General features: G+C 46.4%; 1 protein-coding gene across 8 annotated transcripts in view; it reads left to right on the top strand.

The window, feature by feature from the left end:
• The first annotated feature begins 736 nt into the window (after positions 1-736).
• spef1 (sperm flagellar 1) overlaps positions 737-23,631 on the top strand; it is a 31,146-nt gene continuing 8,251 nt past the window's right edge. Inside the window, exons 1-7 of one of the 8 annotated variants that reach the window (XM_052041583.1) lie at positions 809-939; positions 3,134-3,246; positions 6,825-6,940; positions 11,026-11,187; positions 12,251-12,293; positions 13,285-13,360; positions 19,790-19,886. In XM_052041583.1, the coding sequence (XP_051897543.1) occupies positions 6,827-6,940; positions 11,026-11,187; positions 12,251-12,293; positions 13,285-13,360; positions 19,790-19,886 (492 nt within the window). In that variant the 5' untranslated portion in view covers positions 809-939; positions 3,134-3,246; positions 6,825-6,826. Of the gene's footprint in view, positions 940-1,004; positions 1,262-3,133; positions 3,247-5,927; positions 6,051-6,824; positions 6,941-11,025; positions 11,188-12,247; positions 12,294-13,284; positions 13,361-19,789; positions 19,887-23,631 lie in introns of those variants that run through there. The other 7 variants (XM_052041581.1, XM_052041580.1, XM_052041582.1 and 4 more) reach the window with 7 other exon arrangements.

Below are 23,631 nucleotides of genomic sequence, written 5' to 3' on the forward strand. Positions count from 1 at the left end.
GAGAAGGGAAAGATTTAAAAGGGACCTGAGGGGCGACTTTTTCATGCAGAGCGTGGTGAGTATATGGAACGAGCTGCCAGAGGAAGTGGGCGAGGCAGGTCCAGTGGGATCATTTAAGAAGCACTTGGATAGGCACATGGAGGGGCAGGGATGGAGGGCTATGGATTGAATGCAGGAAATTGGGACTAGCTGGGTGGGCACCATGGTCGGTATGGACTAGTTGGGCCGAAGGGCCTGTATCCACGCTGTATTGCTCTATGACTCTGCACTCTTTCAGTCCAGGTGAAGGGTCTCGACCCAAAATGTCGACTGTCCATTTCCCTCCACAGATGCTGCCTGACCTGCTGGGTTTCTCCAGCAATTTGTTTCTTCACTGCTACATTATGATTTTCAATAATGCTCCACAGTTGGCTAGAAACACTTAAATTGTGCAACTCTCGGATTTTGACACGACTTTCATATTTATAAATGAAGATAAAACAAAACTGCAGATGCTGGAAATCTGAAATAAAAACAGAAAATGCTGGAAACATTCGGCAGATCGGGCCGTGCCTGAGTATTTCCAACATTTGCTGATGTATTCCCATCTACAAGAGCCATGGGAGCTGATTGAGGTGCTGCAGACGGTGGGTTTTGAAGAGTTGGAGGTTTGTCCAGCCCTGGGATAAAGCGGCGCGGAGCCAGCGCGCCTCCTGGACCTCCCCGCACACCGTACACCCCGCCCCGCCCCGCCGTAACCAGGCAACGCGGCGCAAACACCGAGCGGCGGCGGCGCTGCCGGCTCCATGGTTGAGGCGGAGGGTTTCGGTGGCGCCCCGCGGCCCCGGGCACTCACCATGAAGCTGAGCCAGGACGCGCTGCAGGAACTTTACGCCTGGATCGACCGGGTGCCGCTGTCGCGGCCCAAGCGCAACATCGCCCGCGACTTCAGCGACGGAGGTGCAGTGCGCAGGCGCGGTCCGCCGCGGGTCACGTGCCGCCAACGGCCGCTCGGCCGGCGCCGGACTGTGCGCATGCGCGGTCGGCGGGAGCAGTGCGGTCGGGGTCGGGGTCGGGGTCGGGGTCATCCTCCTGGACAAGGACCCTGGGTGTCGGGCTCGGTGGCGGTCAGTGCTCCGAGTAACACCGGCAGGGGCAGAGCGGGACGTGCCGGGGGAGGCTCGGCAGGTCGGGCAGCGTCTGTGGAGAGAGAAGCGGGTCACTGACCCCCCCCGCCACCGGCTCCTCCTCCAGTCCTGGCCTGGAGGTGACAGTGGGACCGGTCTGTGGGAGCGGGAGGGAGCCGGCCCCCCCCCCGGTGTACCGTCCTCCCCCCCCCCCCGGTGTACCGTCCTCCCCCCCCCCCCCTCCCGGTGTACCGTCCTCCCTCCCCCCCCCCCTCCCGGTGTACCGTCCTCCCCCCCCCCCCCCGGTGTACCGTCCTCCCCCCCCCCCCCCCTCCCGGTGTACCGTCCTCCCTCCCCCCCCCCCTCCCGGTGTACCGTCCTCCCTCCCCCCCCACCCTCCCGGTGTACCGTCCTCCCTCCCCCCCCACCCTCCCGGTGTACCGTCCTCCCTCCCCCCCCACCCTCCCGGTGTACCGTCCTCCCTCCCCCCCCCCCTCCCGGTGTACCGTCCTCCCTCCCCCCCCCCTCCCGGTGTACCGTCCTCCCTCCCCCCCCCTCCCGGTGTACCGTCCTCCCTCCCTCCCCCCCCCCTCCCGGTGTACCGTCCTCCCTCCCTCCCCCCCCCCTCCCGGTGTACCTCCCTCCCTCCCCCCCCCTCCCGGTGTACCGTCCTCCCTCCCCCCCCCCCCTCCCGGTGTACCGTCCTCCCTCCCCCCCCCCTCCCGGTGTACCGTCCTCCCTCCCCCCCCCCTCCCGGTGTACCGTCCTCCCTCCCCCCCCCTCCCGGTGTACCGTCCTCCCTCCCCCCCCCCTCCCGGTGTACCGTCCTCCCTCCCCCCCCCCCTCCCGGTGTACCGTCCTCCCTCCCCCCCCCCTCCCGGTGTACCGTCCTCCCTCCCCCCCCCCCCTCCCGGTGTACCGTCCTCCCTCCCCCCCCCCCCTCCCGGTGTACCGTCCTCCCTCCCCCCCCCCTCCCGGTGTACCGTCCTCCCTCCCCCCCCCCCTCCCGGTGTACCGTCCTCCCTCCCCCCCCCCCTCCCGGTGTACCGTCCTCCCTCCCCCCCCCCCCCTCCCGGTGTACCGTCCTCCCTCCCCCCCCCCCCTCCCGGTGTACCGTCCTCCCTCCCCCCCCCCCTCCCGGTGTACCGTCCTCCCTCCCCCCCCCCCCCTCCCGGTGTACCGTCCTCCCTCCCCCCCCCCCCCCTCCCGGTGTACCGTCCTCCCTCCCCCCCCCCCCCTCCCGGTGTACCGTCCTCCCTCCCCCCCCCCCCCTCCCGGTGTACCGTCCTCCCTCCCCCCCCCCCCCTCCCGGTGTACCGTCCTCCCTCCCCCCCCCCCCTCCCGGTGTACCGTCCTCCCTCCCCCCCCCCCCTCCCGGTGTACCGTCCTCCCTCCCCCCCCCCCCCCTCCCGGTGTACCGTCCTCCCTCCCCCCCCCCCCTCCCGGTGTACCGTCCTCCCTCCCCCCCCCCCCCTCCCGGTGTACCGTCCTCCCTCCCCCCCCCTCCCGGTGTACCGTCCTCCCTCCCCCCCCCCCTCCCGGTGTACCGTCCTCCCTCCCCCCCCCCCCCCGGTGTACCGTCCTCCCTCCCCCCCCCCCCCCGGTGTACCGTCCTCCCCCCCCCCCGGTGTACTGTCGTCCTCCCCCCCCCCCCCACTGCCCAGGTGTACTGTCCTTTCCCCCCCCCCCCTCAGGTGTACTGTCCCTCCATCAGGTGTACTGTTCCCCCCCCCCCCTATCAGGTGGGCAGTCCCCTTGGATGGACTATCCCCTTGGATTGTCCACTGTTCCCTTAGACTGTCCACTATACACTTAGATGGACATAGAAGATCCCTTAATAACATTTCTCGGGAGTTGTTCCTAGAATTAGGGAAATTTTTTTAAAGCAATGTTTAAATAACATCAACAAACACACGTTACAAACAATCTGCTGGAGGAGCTCAGTGAGTCGAGCAGTCCTGATGCAAGGGATCTAACCAAAATGTTGACATTTCCTCCCTTCCCCTCACCCACCCCCACCCCCACAGATATTGCTCGACACGCTGAGTTCCACAACAAATTGTTGCTCCAGATTCCAGCATCTGCGGTCTCTTGTGTCTACAAACAAAAGTTCAATTGAGGGGAGGACTAGAGGTCACAGGTATAACATAAAGGAGAAAAGAATTAGTAACAACATGAGAACAAAGTTTTTCCACACAGCATGTGGTTGGAACCTGGAATGCACTGCCTGCAGGTGTGGTGGAGATACATTCCACTGTGGCCTTCCAAAGGCAACTGAAGAAATCTGTGGTGAAAAACATTTGCACATCTACAGAGAAGGAGACCTGGGGTGGAACTAGTGTTCTGCTAGCTCTGCCACATGGGAATCTAGTTGACAGTCATATTGTCTTAAACATTGATCCCTTTTTTTGTAAAATTTCATTAGCTCAAGTAGTTAGCAAAAAAAATTAAAGGAAAAACACTAGAGAATATGGTCTCACTATAGTGGTCCCACTATTCCGCGCACCCCCCCCCCCCCCAACCAACCTATCACCCCACCTCTCATCTGGATCCACCTATCACCTGCCAGCTCTTACTCCACCCCTTCCCCCCACCTTTTCATACTGGCTATCTCCCCTCTTTCTTTCCAGTCCAGATGAAGGATCTCGACCCGAAAGATTGAATTTCCATTTCCCTCCATAGATGCAGCCTGAGCCGCTGAGTTCCTCCAGCATTTTGTGTGTTGCACCAGGTTTCCAGCATCTGCAGTCTCTTTTGTCTCCATGGTAGAGAACTGGCCTGAACATGTGGGCTAAATGGCCACCTTTAATGGTGTAATCATTCTGTGATTCAGTAATTGCTCATCTTCACACTGATGGTTCTGGTACCTTGCTATGAACAAGTGAACTGCCATATTTTCTCCATTACAGAATCACAAAAACATTTGGGCTGTAAAGTGTTTTGTGGTGTCCAGAGGGTGTGAAAGATGTTTGAGAAATTGGTCTTTCATTTTTAGTTATTCTTGTGGAAGAGGCCCAGACAAAGAATCAAATTAGGATTGGAGTCAAGCCAGGTGATGACAGGAGGTTCTCGTTCACTTAGATGGAAGGAAATCTGTAACTCTGGGTCTCAAAAAGTCTGTGAGGCTGGTGTGATAAGCCAAACCTTTCAAAATAGATTGGCAGTTTGGTGTTGCTTGACTGAGCTTTATATGGCAGGGCTAGTAAGGAATACAGAACAGCGGCAGTTAGATTGAGTTAAGATACCGAAGCAACAAGGTCTCGATGAATAGTGGGATCAGGTCCTAGTAGCTGAATGGCCTCCTGTCCCCGTGGGTACATGACTAGAGTGGCCAGCATCCATGCTTGGACATATTGCTAGAGGTGTGATCACATTGACTCCCTAATTGGCCTATTCAGTCGAGAAGCACATTGCCCACCAGCAAAATGCTAACTTTTCTAAATACATAAAAATAAAAATATAGAATATAAAATAATGATTGAAGAAAACATGAAAATACATTTCCTTAAAGCTCTTAGAACAATACAGCACAAGAAATGGCCCTTCAGCCCACCATGTCTGTGCAGAGCATGATGCCAAATTAAACTGATCCCCTCTGCCTGCACATGATCCATATCCTTCCATTCCCTGCATGTTCATGTGCCTAACAGAAAGCCTCTTGAATGCCACTGTCCTATCTGCTTCCACCACGATCCCTGGCAGCGCGTTCCAGGCACCCACCACTCTGTGTGTAAAAAAAAACTTTCCCCTCACATCCCCATTAAAGTTTCCCCCTCTCATCTTAAAGCTATGCCCTCTAGTATTCAACATTTCTGCCCTGGGAAAGAGATTCTGGTTGTCAAACCTTTCGATGCTTCTCATAGTTTTATCAGCTTCTTGTGATTTTTTTTTCCCAAGTTGTTTGCACCAGCAACCAGAAGATTACTTGTTCATTCCTTGAGGCCCTCGGTCATCCAAGGGTTGTCAACCTATCTTGTGCAGGGTAGCATTACAGCCCAGCCCACTCCTGGCCCCACATGCAGGCACGTGGTGTAGAGGTTATGAATTGCCTCCGTGCAACCAAGGCTTCTGAGCCCAATTGAACCGCTCCTACTGCCACCCTGACTGAAACAAACTGGCCCAGGATAGACTGGGGATAGACAGAGACAAGATTGTGTCACTGCAGTGAGCCACATTGTCTATTTGCACACAGACTATCGTGTTCCCTTAATTGTATCCAAAGGTTACAGTTAACAGAATAAGAAAGAATCTGCTGGAGGAACTCAGCAGGTCGAACAGCGTCTGTCAGGGGAAAGGAATTGTCGACATTTCTCGTCAAAACCCTGCATTCCTTTCCCTCCACAGATGCTGCTTAACCCACTGAGTTCCTCCAGCAGATTGTTTATTGCTCCAGATTCCAGTATCTGCAGTCTCTTGTGTCTCCAGTTAACAGAATAATCCCTAGTGTTTTTTTTTAAATTTTATGGCTAGCCATTTAACTTATGGAACTTCAGGAAAAAATAGATCATTGTTCAAGACAAATGACTGTAATCTAATTCGAACCAAACTGTTCTGCCAATGTTCCCATGTATCTGTTGTTTATTTTAAAATACACTTGAGCTGATGAGACAACTCTATTCAGTATCTTCTATCTTTCTTCCCCAGCTCCTATTCTTCACTGGAGCTGTAACTCTGTTAACCATATGAAAGTTCCTGAATGTCTGTCTCTCCTGATAACAATAGCAGGAGTGGGGGTGGGAAATTGCAGAGTGAAACTGTTTCCACTGAATGTGTAGAATTATTATAAATGTGTGCAGGGGAATGATGAATAATTATTGATCACTGATCTTAATGCCCACCTGATGTTCAAGAAGAGCCCAGTAGCCTGAGTGTGAAAATATAGTCTCTGCAACTTTCACTTTGAGGTATTTGTAAAATGCCAGTGAATGTCCCAGCAGTGCTATGGTGAGTTAAAGTTTATGCTGTTTCGTAAAGATGGCAATGTAAAGCTGAGTGATTTTGTAGTTCAGAAATTATATTGAAATTCAATTAATAATTCAAGTAAGATTAAAAAAAAATTGCAGTCATTAGTAGTGATGACCACAAAAAAACTACCAGATTGTCCTAAAATATATCCAGTTCACTGACGTCCTTCGGGGGAAGAAATCTGCCATCATTACCCAGTCTAGCCTGTTTGTGACTCCAGACCCACAATGTGGTTGATTCTTAAATGCCTGCTGAAATGGCCAATCAGAAAGGTAATTAGGGCAGTAAGTGCTGGCCATGCTAGTGATGACAAAATTGCAATGAGTAAATAACTTCTAAAAGCTGTAACATCCTTGGTGCATCAGCCAAGCTGAAATAAAGGCCTTCCTTCTTTTAGCCATCTAATTGCATTTTATAGCCAAGTGTTAACTTTTAATGATTTGCTTACACAAGATTCGATAGGAGGTAATTTTATGATTGCACTGGTGACATGGAGTCTTGTCTATTGGCAACACCACGTGGAAAATTGTAGGCCTAGTAGCTGTAACTTTTCCAGTGCATGTTAGGTAAATCAGCCCTACTAACCATATATATTCAGTGCAAAGGAAAGGATTTATATTGTTTTGAATGTGATAACTTTACAGAACAAAAGTGCTGATAAATTCAGTCAATGATCTGCCTGAATTCATCCAGCTGTGTGCTGATTGTTCTGAATCGACAAATCTCAATTGATTTTCATTTCTTTGTCTTCAGTTATGGTTGCTGAAGTGGTGAAGCACTTTTTGCCCAGACTGGTAGAAATGCACAACTATATTCCAGCAAACTCTACCCAACAAAAACTGAGTAACTGGCAGTTATTAAACAGGCAAGTGCACTGATATGTAACACTTTACTGTCTGCTGCAAATGTTTTGCTTTGCATCGGAGCTCCCATTTTGGCCTTTCCAATTGAACATACAGAAAAATAAAAGAAAAATAATTTGGAATTGGCAGTGGCAGAACTTCCCTCCCACTGTAAAATATTTTCTTTAAGAAATCATTAAGAAGAACAATATTGTGATAGAATCAGCATTATATGGGCCTTCCTTTGCATTGCTCACGGGTAGTGAGTTCTGGAGTAAAATGATTCAATGGGAAAGCCACTGCTCACACAGCCTGCTTGGGAAACTAGCCTCAGTTGATCCTGAGGGCTTTGGGGGGTTTTGTAACTTTCTCATCTCAGTTCCCCTTCCTGTTAACTTAACAACCCCTCCAGGTTGCTTCTAGTTCAACCGGAGGTAATAACTCAAACCCTCTTTCCAGTATGTTTTTAAAAGTTTGTTTGGTGGCATTTTGCTGTTGGACCATGTAATAGTTAGTGGCCGTGCGACAGGCACTCAAACCTTTGGTAACTGGCTAAGTTAGCCAATATAGTTTGAAAACACTGATAAAGTATTAAAAGCATGAAAATATAAATAGGCATTAGACCTTTTATCTGAAGTCGTGTCGTTGATTCCTGCTGTGAAGTGATAAAACATTGGTGTGTGGCCAGGACTCTCTGTGTGGAGAGTTACTGATCAGCTGATTACAAAACTGAATGGCAGAAGCTGAAAAGGCCGATATCAGCATCTGTGGCTTCAGCTGCCAAGGTCCTAAGCTCTGGAATTCTCTCCTCAGACCTCACTGGTTCTCCAACTTACTTTCGCCTATTATTGGTGACTGCTGTAAGGATAATCCCAAACAGTCTTTCTCTTACTGCCTGATGATCCAAACACCTAAACATAATTTTTCATGTCACCGTAGGGGTTCCATGCAGTGGATTATTGAAGTTGAAGTTGAGTTTATTGTCATAGGCACAGTTCTATGTGTGCACAGGTGCAATGAAAAACTTACTTGCAGCAGCATCACAGGCACATAGCATTAGAGACACGACATTCACAAGAAAAACAGAAATTAAACATAAATTATACAAAATAATACAAGAAAGAACACAATTAGAACAAAAAAAGACAAAGTCCATTGTAGTGCAAAGTGGTCATAGAACATAGAACACTACAGCACAGTACAGGCCCTTCAGCCCACAATGTTGTGCTGACATTTTATCCTGCTCTGAGATCTACCTAACCCTTCCCTCCCACATAGCCCTCCATTTCTCTATCATTCATGTGTCTATCTAAGAGTCTCTTAAATGTCCCTAATGTATCTGCCCCACAACCTCTGCCGGCAGTGGTCATAGTGTTGCTATACTGAGGTAGTGATTAGGGTTGTGCAGATTGGTTCAAGAACCGAATAGTTGAAGAGAAGTAGCTGTTTCTGAACCTGATGGTGTGGGACTTCAGGCTTCTGTACCTCCTGCCCGATGGGAACTGCGAGAAGATGGCATGGCCTGGATGTTTCCATAAGTATTACAGGTTACAAGTTAGCTACTTAAAATAAGGATGTGGCACCAGTGCAGTCCTCAGCAGGGAACTTCACGTGAGAAGCTGAAACCGTTTCGATGTTTGGACTGTACTAGTGAAGTACGCTTCACTGTGTACTGGAGGGATCTGACAAAGAATGCTGCACCAGTGGAGGGTCTGCTCTTTGGCTGAGATATTAAACGAAGGCCCTCTCCACCCTCTGTGACCTTGCTAAGATTTATCCCCTCAACATCACAAATAAACTATATTATGCAACTTCTTACTTAATGGCTGTATGTGGGAGCTTGGTGTGTACATATTAGCTGCTTTGTTTTCTATACACTAGTACTTTGCTTGACACTCAGGATGTGTTCCCAGGAATGAGACCACTAATGAAATCAGTACTGAAAGAGATCACAATAGCATTATAAATAAAGAGGCTCGGAACTGACTGCACTGCTGTGCCCAAACCCAAGTGTAAACTCCTGCCCTCGCTGCTTGCAGTGCTAGAAACGGTGCTCCCATGGCAGTGAATCACCCACGGTTCAGTGCGGAGAGGCTGCCTGTGAGGGCTGGAGGACTGTGACAAGCAGTGTGGCTGCTCAATGCTGAGCTATAGGACTCAGCCAGCATAGTGATTGTGGGCCCATTGCTGGGGACTGGCAGCACCAGATGTCCCAAATCATCCTGTCTCTCTCATTGCCTCCTGTTGGATGTTATGGAAGCTGCTGACTCCCTACTCTCTTTGTTTGGCTACACAGCTTTCTCCAGCCCAGAGATTTCTTCATGGAACACTGCCATGTTGCCCAGGGTGCAACAGTGGGTGATTCATTGCAGGTTCCTGACACACCAGTGTACAGACCAGGGGTTTGTGTCAGGTCCCTGACAAGCCTGAGGTGTTTTATCAAGGATGGTGTGTACGTACCTGTGGGTATTCGGACTGGTGCATCAGGTATACTATAATGAATTAGTGCTCTGCAAGATAACACTAAACGGTATGCCAGTAGCTTCATTGACTTTAAAGTGATTTGAGATGCCTTCAACGTATTAAAAGGCGCTTTATAAATGTAATAAACAACAAACAAGTCTCGGCCTGAAACATCAACTGTTCATTTCCCTCCATAGATGCTGCCTGACCCGCTGAGTACCTCCAGCATTTTGTGTTTGTTGCTCCAGATTTCAGCATCTGCAGTCTCTCTTGTGTCTCCATATAAATGTAATACTTTCTTTTCTCACTATGGTACATATAACAACATCCTTCTGCAGGAAGGGAATCTAATGGGAGAGCTGCAGAGTAAGTACAGCAGGACCGCACAGAGGCATTGTGTCACTCACTGTGTGGTCCTGCCTTGACCGCACCATTCCTTGTTACTGCTGATCCCTGGAAAAATACTAACTTTGCAGCAAACATTGACCACAGTTTTTTAATTTTGTTAAAATAAAATGTGCATTTAAAATAATATGTTCCAAGCTTTCTGTGATGTTGTACCTTGTTGACTATCACCGGTATGGTTCACGTGGCTAGCACCACTTGTACCCATCTGTTACTTTTCCGAAAGTTACTGGACTGAAGGCAGGTTACTCAGTCATAACCTCTGCTATCAATAGTGAGATGAATCAAAGCAGACTACATATATGGTGGTCTGTATTTACCCAGAATTATGTTTATTATTCATTTGTGACCTTTGGCATCCAAACATACATTATGCCTTCACAGTTAGATGATGGTGTGCTAGGTTTGCCCTCCACATAGCAGAGACAAGCCCTCATGCTGTCCACAATGAGTTGCAGATTATCACAGCTAAGTTTATGTTCACAGCTTCTGCATTTTCCCTCTATTTTGTACTGGAGCTGTTGGCCACAGTGAGTGTTCAGCTAGATAAAGCAGCTGGCTATCAGTTATGTATTAATTCTAGTATTATCCCAAAACACCCAAACGGTGAAAGAAACAGAGTAAACCCATACATTCTGAATGGTGCAGTAGAAAGGGGCAGTAACTCAGCTTCCATTTACTGCACTGTAAATACCCTTAGAATGTCGCATTGCCCCTCACCAGCTGAGGAACTTCTCACTGCTTTCACTTCTCTCATTGACAAAGAGATTACTCAGTCACTCTCTCTGTCTTTTACATTCTACCCAATGTCAGCATATGGAAAATCCTTCTCAACAAGGTCCCTACATATAACCCAATGTTCCCTCATGGATATCCTACCTGAATATTACATTATTAAGTGAAGTACAATAATGACTTTCAAATATAGTTGAATTATTTCACATTTCCAGTATCTGCATTTTTTTTTGCTTCTCTAGTGCTTGATATCTGGAACTCACTGCCAGAAGAGGTGATGGGATCAGATACAATCATGATGTTTAAGAGACATTTAGACAAGTGGCTGAATAGACAAAGCATATAAGGTTATGGACCTAATGTGGGCAAATGAGATTAGTGCAGATGGGCAAAAGGACCTGTTTCTGTGCTCTATGACTCTTAGTATTATTTTTTACTAAATCTAAGTAGTCATCAGGTCTTATAAAATATGTTTAATGATATATTTCATAATTAATTTACACAGGAAGATATTTTCCAAATTACATTTTCACATATCTGAAGAAATGCTGAAGAAGTTGGTTAAGAGTTCTCCTGGAATTATTGAACCAGTTTTGTATACTCTGAGACAGAAGATCGAGGAGGAACTCAATGGGATACAAGTAAGAAATAGACATCTTGTTCATAAGCAGGTACATGTATTAAGATAAGATGTTCAGATGCCTTCCCTTCACATAGAATTCTGTAAGTAATTGCAAGAGCTCAGCAGAAACTCAGTCAGAATTTTATTCCAAAAGTAACATTGCAGTGCTGTCACTAATCATGCAAACCATGCTTTGTCCTCAGCTCAGACACCGTCTTGCAGTATCAGAGAGCCTTGCACAAGAATCAGATCCAAGGCAGAAGCAGTCATTTAAAAAAAACCAGCTCTTTTACACAGCTGCTAATTGAAATACTTTGTTCATTTGGCAACTTGCTGGTATATTTCATCCTTACAATACTAGACATTGTGATCTCAGCTGCACTGTCAGGGAGACACTGTGCAGAAACTATTGTCTGTTTCTCCTCAAAGGGCTGGTGAAGCTCCCCAAACACTGTCTGTCTCTGCAGATTAATGTTGCACTTCTTCAGTGTTGGTTTACAGAGATGTTACACAGAGAGTTGAAAGATCTGCAGCCAGGAGAGTGCTCATAAAGTTTTAAGCATTGGAGCATGCAGATATTTTTATGTTGTCACCACTGTTGTCTAAGTAACTGCAGCTCCACTGTACTAGACATTGATAACAGAATGCAACTAGAAATGCATCTTAACTTCAAGCTACCAGTGTATGTCCCCTCTATTAATGGCCAGGTGCCTACATCTCAAGACATCAAGAACACAAGAAAGTAGGAGAAGGAGGAGGCCACTTGGCCCCTCAAGCCTGCCCCACCATTCAATATGACCGTGGCTGATCTCTGCTGGCCTCAACTCGTCTTTTGTGCCTGTTCCCCATATCCCTCAATTCCTCAATCTTTCAAATATTTATGTCTCCACCTTAAGTATGTCCAATTACTCAGCCTCCACCACCCTCTGAATTTCAGAAATTCAGGACAAGGTGAAGTAATTCAACAGAAGATCTTCAGCAACCCCAAGGCAATGCAATAAAAGATCATGAAAGCACTGACCAAATTTTTCCTGTGCTATGCAACACACTGTGAAGTCACTAAACAGAAGACCATATGTGGTATTTATTCTATGTTTCCTTTATGTTAGCAGGATGCAGAAGATTACAGTCATAGAAATGATAAAAGTTTGCCAGGTGAGTTGTTTTCTTGCTTTTATTAACTCTACTTTTATGCTACCCTCTTGAGGTAGTGCCCACCTGTCTGTTGCTGGTATCAGCTAAAGGCAATTACAAAGCATATTATGACATAGTAGCTTTTGGAAAAATGAATATTTCGGTTAGAAAACCAAATCTTGAGCCATCAATGTTGTACTGAAGGGGGAGTTCTCAATTCTCTAATTAATCCATTAGGGTATTCTGTTTGTTCTTGGGATGTGGGTGGTGCTGCTGAGGCACCATTTAGTATCCTCACTAGTTATCCTGCAATTAGGAATGGCCCTCTCTTTGAACAGCTGGTGAGGTGGGGTATTTGACCCAGTCAGTGAAGGGCTGGCAATTATTATCCCAGTCAGGATAGCATTGTTGTCATTGTCCCCAGTGACGGGAAGTGGTGGGGATGGGAAGTGCTGTCCATGTCAAGTTTTAAGGTGTATATATTTAAACAGAATAAATATCCCTGGATGATGAACCCATGTCCAAGGTATTTCTAACCAATGATTGAATATTAGAAGCGATGGGGTAAAGACAAATGGAGACGTAAATGCTTTCCTTGGAAGCACTGGATGAAAGATTTCAATGGAGTGTGCTTTTCCAGTCGTGATTCTTCAGGGAGCGCGACAGCTTTGAGTTTTTACTCAAACAAAGTTAGCAATTCGTAAAATCAGTGTTAGTGATGGGATTATAGTTTTAACAGTCGCCCTGATGACAATTAATGTCATAATGATGTCATGTGACTGGATCTGACATGAGGGAAATGATGCAATTCCATCAGCTGTTGCAGTTGCAAAATATCCTGCTTTCTGCTCATGACTTTCACTTCAACTATACAAGTCCATTGCTGCAATAAAACTATATTGCAAAGGAACAGAGAGTATGTGGCATACAAGTAATGTTTTATCTTCTGAGTTTTGATATCCTTTAAATTGTTACAACAGCACACCTTCAGTCATTTTATTTTATTTTCCAGATTACATTTCTGTCAGCATGCATCCATTTGCAAAGGAATGCCAACCCAAACCAGAAATGTGGAACAACAATCAAAGGTAGTTTAGAATATCTGTTGTTATTCACATTGGTAGAAATTACCTGTCACCTTTTCACAGTCTATTCAGTAGCTGTGCTCACCCTCTCAGACTGACCATGATTGTGTTGAAAGTTAACTTATTTACTTATGTGTTTTAAGTTTGGTTAACCCCAAGTTAAGAATGCTAAATTTCTTAAATATCTTTTGACAATATCAGTCCTGTTGAATTAGAATTCGAAATGTGGTAATGATTCTTGGGTCCTCTGTTGGCAAAGTGTCCAGAACTGTGCTCGGTGTTTAACTTCTGCTGGCCCTGGCCCGAGTATTTAATGATGAAAGTGTGAGAAAATAATCTGTTCACTAAAATAAAAATAACAGAATTTTCTAGGGCATCAAAGTTCAATCAGTTTTGTAAGTTTCTGTATAAGTGTCTGTCATTTCAAAATTATCCTGCAGCTTGCATTCCTTTGTATAATTTTTACAGGCAATGCTAACATTACTCTTACTCTTTGACATCCTGAACATACATTTGCCAAGGGGTTCTCCCAGTCACACAAGCAGTATTCATTCCTCAACCAACCTCATTGTCATTTAAATTTATTCTAAAGGAGCAAAATAGGTCTTGGATCAGAAATCATCCCTTTTATGGGTGGCACAGTAACACTGTAGGTAGAGCTGTAGCCTCAGCCCTGTTCAATCCTGACCTCCAGTGCTGTCTGTGTGGAGTTTGCACATTTTCCCTGTGACTCTGTGAGTTTCTCCTGGAGTGCTCTGGTTTCCTCCTACATCCTACAGAGGACATCCATTTAAGGTGAGTGGAGGAAAGTTTAGGGGAGATGTCAGAGGTAGGTTTTTTACACAGAGAGTGGTGGGTGCCTGGAACGCACTGCCGGGGGTGGTGGTAGAGGCTGAAAAATAGAAACATTTAAAGGACTCTTAGGTAGGCACATGGATGTAAGAAAAATGGAGGCTTATGGGCAATGTATGAGGGAAGGGTGAGATTGATATAGCTCAGTATAACATCATGGGCTGAAGGGCCTGTACTGTGCTATACTGTTGTATGTTCTATCCCACAGATGTGCTGGGTGGCAGTTTACTGTAAATCACCCCCCCCCCCCCGCCCCCGTGTAAGTGGTGGGGGTGTTGATGGGCAGGAGAGAGAGTAGTTTGCAGGAAAATACGTGGAGGAAGGGTTTGCTGGGATTTCTCCAAGATCCAGCATTGGCTCAGTGGGCTAAATGGCCTCCTAAATCACCTGAAAATAACGCTGTGTGTAGCAACCACTGAGCTGCATTCTGATGCTCCCATTAAATCAATATTTGTCACGTACAAGTGAGGATGAATTTCTGTCTGTTCTGTCACGGGTCAGATTAGCTGGTCATTTTTCTCATTATTTTGGGACTTAATCTGTGTTTATAGGTTGCTGCATTCTCAACGTCACAACAGTGAATACCAAAGTAATCCATTGTCTGTTACAAACTTTGAGATGTCCAATAAAAAGCAATGTATAAAGAAGAGATCTTTTTCTATTTTTGATTGAAGTTAACTGAAGTGATTCCCTGAAGCAGTTTTGCACAACCAACAATTGCTTTCTATGCTTTAGACCCTACAAGTTATTAATTCTTAATCAGTGCATCTGAGGAAGGAAGTGAACCAGGCTAAAGGCCAGCTGGTTCCTGTCCTTCTGCTACCACTTAACTCCACCCTCACTGTTGAATTCACCAAATTTGGACCAAATATAATGATGCAGCATCTGACTGACGGCAGGCCCATTTGCTGTGCTGTTTATAAGAACGTAAGAACTAGGAGTAGGAGAAGGCCATTCACCCTCTTGACCCTGCTCCACCATTCAACAAGATCATGGCTGATCTCCAACCTCTATATCATTTCCTTGCACCACCTCCTTAATCTCTGACTCCTCTGGTGTCCAACAATCCATCAGTCTCAGTTTTGAATGGTCAGTGACTGAACCTCCACTACCATCCAGAGTGGAGAATTCCATAGGTTCATCACCCAGGGAGTGGAGAAATTTCTCCTCGTTTCAGCCCTAAATGACCTTCCTGTAATTTTGAGACTGTGACCCCAGTTCTAGGCTTCTCAGCCAAAGGAAACATTCTACCTGTAACCCTCTCAGCCCCTCTCAGAACATTTCAATATGGTCACTTCTTATTCTCATAAGAATAGAGGCCCAGCTTATTCAATCTCTCCTCATATGACAGACCTGCCACCCCAGGAACCGGTCTGGTGAACCTTTGCTGCCCTTGCTCTTTAACAGGAATAAGGAGCCATAACTTGTACACAGTAGTCCAGCTGTGGTCTCACCCGTAAAACTGCAATTATTCCTCCTTTAGCACAGCATAACATCCAATGTGCTACTCACCTTCCAACTGCCGCCCATCTTGATGTTAGATTTCAGTGACTAGTGTACAAGGACACACAGGTTACCTTCCAGTATCTCACTACTTAAAAAATACTCAGCACTTCAGTTTCCACCGCCATAGAGGATAACATTGTCCAGCTGCCATGCTATTGCCCTCAAACTCATCCTCTTGAAGTCTCTTTGCATCCTTTATCACATTCCCAGTTACTTTTGTGTCATCAGCAAACTTAGAAACATTATATTTGGTCCCCTCAAGTGAATCTTGTCATTTGCAGAATCATGGATGGTGACGAGGTGGCGTACAGGAGTGAGGTAGGTCAGCTGGTTGAGTGGTGTCATAACAACAATCTTGTGCTCAGCGTCAGCAAAATCAAGGAACTGATTGTGGATTTTAGGAAGGGGAAGTCAGGTGAACAAGCACCAGTCCTCATTGAAGGGTCTGCAGTGGAAAGGATGAGCAGCTTCAAGTTCCTGGGTGTCAGCATCTCAGAGGATCTATTTGGTCCCAGCACATAGGTGTAATCATGAAGAAGGCTCGCCAGTGTCTCTGCTTTCTTAGAAGTTTAAGGAGATTCGGCAGGTCATCGAAGACTCTGACAAACTTCTACAGATGTACAGTGGAGAGCAGTCTGACTGCTTGCATCACGGCCTGGTATGGAAACTCCAATGCACAGGAATGCAATAGGCTACAGAAAGCGGTGGACTCAGTACAGCTCTCCCCACCATCGAGCACATCTACGAGAGGCGATGTCTCAGGAAGATGACACCCATCATTAAGGACCTCCACCATCCGGGCCATGCCCTCTTCTCAATGCTGCCATCAGGCAGGAGGTACAGGAGCCTGAAGACCCACACCTCAAGGTTCAACAACAGCTTCTTCCCCACTGCCGTCAGATTCTTGATCTGACCTGAAAAACTCTAATTCTACCTTGGAATATATTTCCCTCAACTTGTACTAATGTCGTTATGTTTACTTTTGTTTATTTTGTTGTGTAAGCTATGTGTAATTTATTTTAATTTAAGTTTATGTAATTTATGTTTGTCATGTGTGTAATGCACTGTGATGCTGCTGCAAAAAGCTCTTTTTTATGGCATTTATACCCTGGGGATGTGTGCCCATGACAATAAACTTGAACTTGGTCATTGGTATATGTTGAAAGGTTGTTGCCCATGCACTGACCCCCAGCACACCAATTCGAGATGGACCCACTTATTCCTACTCACTGTTTCCTATCTGCCAACTCTAAATCCACAGTAATCTATTAAACCCAGTTCCACCTGCTCTAACTTTGTTCAGCAGTTTGTTCTGTGGGACCTTACTGAAATTCTTCTGTAAATACACATACACTGTTTCTCTCTCACCTATTCCACTTGCTACATCCTCAAAGACCTTCAATGGATTAGTCAAATATGACTTCCTTTTCATAAATCCATGTTGACTCTAGTCAATCATATTATTTTATATCATCTTGACATCATGTCCTTCCTTGTACATTCCAGCATTTTCCCAACTACCATTGTGGGCTGAAGGATCTGTTCCTGTGCTGTACTGTTCTATGTTCAATGTTGTAACTGTTCCACCTGTCCCAGAAATGGTCCCAAAGTCTTAGAAACCTAAAACTCATCCTTCTGCACCACCTTTCCAACAATCCATTGATTTGTCCTATCCTGTTTCTATTCTTATTAGCACACAGCACTGGGATAATCCTGAGATTCCCACCTTTTAGGTTCTGCATTTTAAGCTCCCTCAAATCTAATCCTCCACCAATGTTCTTGGTAGCAAAGTGGACCGTACTTCTGAATCTTCTCCCTGTCCCTTCAGGATGCTCTGCAGCCATTCAGTGAAATGTAATCTGTCATTCCAAGCCTATAAAGCTAGCTCAAGCAGACATCTTCAAGGGGTGATTGTGTTGTCTGTGATGGATTTGTCACTCTGCATGCTGATCGGAAGAGCAAACACAATAAGTGGATGAAGAAATTTTCCTGATCTCAGTTTTAAATGCTGTACTACCTTTCCTAAGGCTGTGACTATTGGTTCTGGTTCTCCTTATTCCTGGGAGCATCAGGAACATCCTCCCTGCATCTGGTCTGTCTACATTTCTATGAAGGATATAATAATATCGAGTCACAGAGTTATACCGTACGGAAACAGAATACCTTGGAAAAAAATAATAGGACTGAACAGAGTCAGCAGGGATTTATGAAAGGAAAATCACGTTTGACGAATCTGCTGAGACCTTCAAGCTGAGGCACAGTGGCGCAGTGAGTAGAGCTGCTGCCTCAGAGCAACAGAGACCCAAGTTCAATCCTGATCTCAGAAGTTGTCTGTGTGGAGTTTGCACGTTCTCCCTGTGACCACGTAAGTTTCCCCTATGTGCTCCAGTTCCCTCCCACATCCCAAAGACATGAGGGTTGGTAGGTTAATTGGCCACAAGAATCTGGGAACAGCTGACGAAAATGTGGGGAGAATTTAAAAAATGGGATTAGAGTCCTGTTGCAGGATCTCAACCAGAAACGTTGACATACACTTTTTGCCTTCACAGATGCTGTTCAATCTGCTGTTCCTCCAGTGTTCTGTTTCTTTTATTCCAGATTCCAGCATCTGCAGTCTCTTTTGTTTTGGGATAATGCAGGAATGGGTGATTGATGATCAGCCAGGACTCAGTGGGCTTGGTTGTTGAGTTCATTCAAAACACAGATTGATAGATTTCCACGGGGGATGGCACAGTAGTGTAGCAGTTAGCGTGACGCTATTACAGCGCCAGCGACCCAGGTTCAATTCAGCCGCTGTCTGTAAGGAGTTTGTACTTTCTCCCTGTGTCTGCGTGGGTTTCCTCCGGGTGCTCCGGTTTCCTCCCACATTCCAAAGGCGTACAGGTTCGGAGCTGTGGGCATATTATGTTGGCTCCAGAAGAGTGGTGACACTTGCGGGCTGCCCCCAGCACATTCTCAGTAACGCAAAAAGACACTTTCACTGTGTTTCGATGTACATGTGACTAGTAAATAAATATCTTATATCTTATAGTTACATAGAACATAGCACAGCACAGGAACAGGCCCTTCAGCCCACAATGTCTGTGCCGAATACAATGCTGAATTAAACTAAATTTCTTCTGCCTGCACATGATCCATATCCCTCCACTCCCTGCATATACGTGTGTCTATCTAACAGACTCTTAAACACTATTATCATATCTGCTTCCACCACCACCCCTGGCAACCCATTCCAGATATCTACCACTCTCTGTGTTAAACACCTGCCCCACACATCTCTAAACTTTCCGCCACTCACCTTAAATGCATGTCCTCTCGTACTTGACATTTCTACCCTGGGAGAAAGATTCTGACTATCTACCCTATCTCGGCCTCTCATCATTTTTATAAACTTCTATCAGGTCTCCCCTCAACCTCCAGAAAAAACAACCCAAGTTTGTCCAACCTCTCCTTATAGCTCATGCCCTATAATCCAGGCAGCATCCTGGCAAACCTCTTCTGCACCCTCTCCAAAGCCTCCACACCCTTCCTGTAATGGGGGCAACCAGAATTGCACACAATACTACAAATGTGGCCTGATGAAAGTTTTATATAGGATATTAAGGGAATCAAGAGATATCAGGGTAGTGCACAGGAATGGTACTGAGGTAGAACATCAAACGTGATTTTGATGAATAATTTTTATACTTTATTTTGTAATTTATAGTAATTTTTATGTCTTTGCACTGTACTGCTGCCGCAAAACAACAAAATTCACGTCATCTAAGTCGATGATAAGAATTCGGATTCTGATAATGGAGCTGGTTAGAAGGGCTGTGTATCCTTGCTCCTATTTGATGCATCCTAATACGTTAAAGCTGTATTATGTCAGGGAGAAGAAGGTAATTTTTGTTCCCCTCTGGAAGTTTGCTGAACTCTGCACCAACCTTTAGCATCCTACTACTGAGCATTCTTCGCACCTAAATCTTTGTTTAAAACATGGTTCAGAGTTCAGCACTAATGTTACTGTGTTGCTCTTGAATGGCAGTGATGAATGTTTCTTTTGAATTACTTTCCCTGCTTCGTTTGTTTCAGGTCATTTTGTGAGCAGTATTCCCACTTGGATCCTGCAATCCATCTTCTATTGGAGGAAAAAGAACAAGCTCTGTTGGCTCTTCACGAAACCGTGGAGGTAAGCAGTCAGTGCAACTTTATCGCCTACATTATATTATCTTCAGCTGGTACCATTGGTCATGACGGATCCTTCCCCTGAGACCATGCAGCACACCTAGGATGGACACAGGAAGTCCTGTGCAGACAGTGGTGTGTGGTGAAGCCACGGTTGCAGTTGTCCTGCAGACTGGGCCGAAACAACGCAGTGACTAAGTGTTCTGCCACACAAAGTACTTTGGGATCCACACCCAGGACAGGGGAGTCTAGAACCAGAGGGTACAGGTTTACAGTGAGAGAGGAGAAATGTAAAGGAGCTCCGAGGGGTACGTTTTTCACACAGAGGGTGATGGTTATCTAGAATGAGTTGTCAGAGGAAGTGGTAGAGGCAGCTACAGTTACAATGTTTAAAAGACATTTGGACAGATACATGGATAGGAAAGGAGCAGAGGGATACTGGCAATGGGATTAGTGTAGATAGACATCATAGTGGGCATGGAGGAATCAGGCCGAAAAGGGGGTCTCAGCCCAAAGCGACAACTATCCATTTCCCTCCATAGATGCTGCCTGACCTGCTGAGTTCCTCCAACAGCTCGTGTGTTGCTCCAGATTCCAGCATCTGCAGTCCCTGGTGTCCCCATTTCTGTGCTGTACAACTGTATGATTCTAGGAGTGTTTGGGTCTTTAAGTAAGGGGGAAAGAAAGAGGTAAAAGGGCAGGCATTGTGTCTTCTCGAGCTGCATGGGAAGGTGCTGTGAGAAGGGAAGGAGTGTTACTGGGATGGGTGAGTGAAGCAGGGAGTCAGGGAGGAACAGGTCCCTACAAAGTACTGAAGGGGAAGGGCAAGGTGTGCCTGGTGGTGACATCATGATACAGGTGAAGGAATTACAAATTCATTGACAAGGAGCCTGCTGGGTTGGAAGCTGAGGATGAGGACAGCTGTATCCTTGCTCTGTGTGGGAGGAGAAGGAAGGGGTGAGAGCAGAAATGCAGGAAATGCAGTAGACGCATTTGAGAGCCGTATTTCGATGGTGGAGAGGAAGCCACGGGAAAGGAGAGGGGAAGACACCTCAAAGGCACGGGTGTGTAGACGTTGTTGGATTGGCCACAGTGCTGATATTTCCTGATAACGATAAAGTTTCTATCAACCGTTTCCCATGGTAAACATTGCAGAGGAAGGGCTGGTCTGTAATTGAGTTTGTGTAGGTTGTAAGGCCCAGTGTGGTGCTGGCAAGGCAAGCATGGGGCAGGAGAAGCTGTCCTGGTCAGAGACTGAGTCACATCCTTCCTACCAATGTGACTTCTGTCTCTGCCACACAATGCAGTGAGAGTGAGTCAGGACTGTAAATTATAAATGTGATCATGATGAAGAAAGAGTGTGATTCTTCCTCTGTGAGAGTGAAGCTGTGGTGTGTTCAGTGGTCCTCATTGTGCACAGCTACGTTTTGGCAAAACTCCAAACAGATTCAAACCACAGTGTGACTTACATCAATGCGAATCATCAAGTCACCTGCATGTTACAGATTTCTGCAGCTCAACATTCCTGCATACTAAAACCTTTGGGAAACACTTCTTTGTGAATTCTGGTCTTCTTTTCCAAAATGAAAATGCTGCAGAAGCTGGAAATGGTCGATTCTGATGTAAGGCCCTTTCACCTTTCTTTGGATTGCAGTAGAATTTGTTGATCTAAGCAGAAGATGACAGAGTCTGAAGTCATGCTACAGGTTATCAGCATGCACTTTCCTCATACCGTTTTCACAACTTTCCCTTTGTAATCTTGTTTTACATGTTCACTTGATAAAGTAAAAGATTAATCTGCCAAAATATCAGATGGAAGATTTCAGGTTCAACATGTGGGCATTAATATCTTGTAGTTTAATTTCAATCCCATAGTATTTTTTGATGCAACTTGTTTTGGCCTTTTTGATTATTAAGTTTGTTTGTATTCTTCATGGCTTTGATTGTTAAAATCGTAGAACTTCTGCAAACTTCATAAACTATGCTTCTAATAACCACTGTCTTCACATGCTGAGATCCGCACAATGCCATGTGTCGACACACACATTCCTGACTTCTCTCTGCAATTGCTTGGACTCACTCAAACCTGTCCTGGTCCACAGCTCCACTTTTCCCTTTGCCACATTCAGTGTTTCATCAAAAAAACGTTCCTTCTAACATCCAAGATTGCAAGCTCCAACAACTCCTGAATTCTAATTCAATTCTAATGCTCCCCCAGATCTTTACTTCCCTTCATTTTCCTCTGATTCTAGCTCTTGTCCTGATTCACCCCGTGATGCGTTTTTACTCTGGATCGTTCCCTCTCTGATCCTGAACAATTAGTTCTCAGCCTCATCCCCCTACATCCCATCCTAATGAATCTGGAGCCCAACAAGACATTGAGCTCTTCTTCTGCCGCCTTCCTCTCCATGCCTATTTCTTTGCAGTCCTTCCCCCCACCCCCCCCAACACACGCGCACGCACACGCGCACACACACACACACACACACACACACACACACACACACACACACACACACACACACACACACACACACACACACACACCAGTTCTCCCTCCTCCAGAATTCTTCATCCAAGGACCCTTCCTTCCAGCCTCTTACCCTCCTGAGACCCTTCATCGCTAACCACCAATGCGACATTAACAGTTTCAATGCTTCCACTCCCCTCACTCACTCTAACCAACCTAATCAGCAGCACTCTGCTCACTGACCCAATCCCAACATCATCCATCAAACCCACAAACAAAGGCCATGTTGCTGTGGTTTGAGGAACTGACCCCTGCCTCACAGATGCTGAGCACCAGCTCTCCAACACTTCCCGATAACTCCCACTGGACCATGACCCACCAGCAGACATCAGGCCTCTGGACAGTCACTGACCTAATGTCATTAACAAAGCTTCTCTCCACAGCCTCCACCCTGATAGTCCCCCTCCCTCATATTACATGCTTCTCCCTCCTCCCAAGATCCACGTGTAGGACTGTCCAGGTGAACCCACTGGTTCAGCTCGCTCCTGTCCCACAAGACGTATTATACCAACCCGAAATCAAAATGCTGCATGTTCTGGAAATCTGAAATAAAAACCGAAAAAGCACTGTACTGCTGCCGCAAAACAACACATTTCACAACATATGTCAACAATTCTGATTCCAAAAATGCTACAAAGACTCTTTGTCTTTGATATGAAACGTTGACTCTGTTTCTCCTTCCACAGATGCTGCCTGACCTGCTGAATATTTCCCACACTTTCTGTTGACTGTTTCTCCTCTGTCCAGCACCGTCCCCCTTGCATCCAAGACACCTCTGAGGGCCTCTGCCACTTCGACGGTGTCCACTTTCCTGCTCCCACCGACTATGCTGATCCAGCCCCCCTACACCCCATGCCAGGCCAGAATGGTCTGAGAGTCCTTCACTTGTTTCTTAAACAGAGATCCTAGCCCCCTGCACCACCACACGTTCACCTGGCTGAATGTGTTTTTCCATTGAACAATAACTCCAAATGCACTCACTTTCCCCAAGTCAAGAGTGTTGCTATGGTAACTTGCTGAATCCAAGCTACGTCTGACTGTTGGATCCTTGGAACAGTTCTTGTTTCAGTGCTGTTCAGGCCTCCCCCACAGCTCTTCCATCACTTTGCCGACTACATTGGTGCTGTTCCTGCATTCAGACAGAATTTAAATTCCATCGCCCTTGCCTCCAATTTCCACCCTGCTCTCCTGTTTACAGGGTCTATACCTGCTTCTTCCG

Source organism: Pristis pectinata, chromosome 30, assembly GCF_009764475.1.
Source record: "Pristis pectinata isolate sPriPec2 chromosome 30, sPriPec2.1.pri, whole genome shotgun sequence".
Classification (NCBI taxonomy): Eukaryota; Metazoa; Chordata; class Chondrichthyes; order Rhinopristiformes; family Pristidae; genus Pristis; species Pristis pectinata.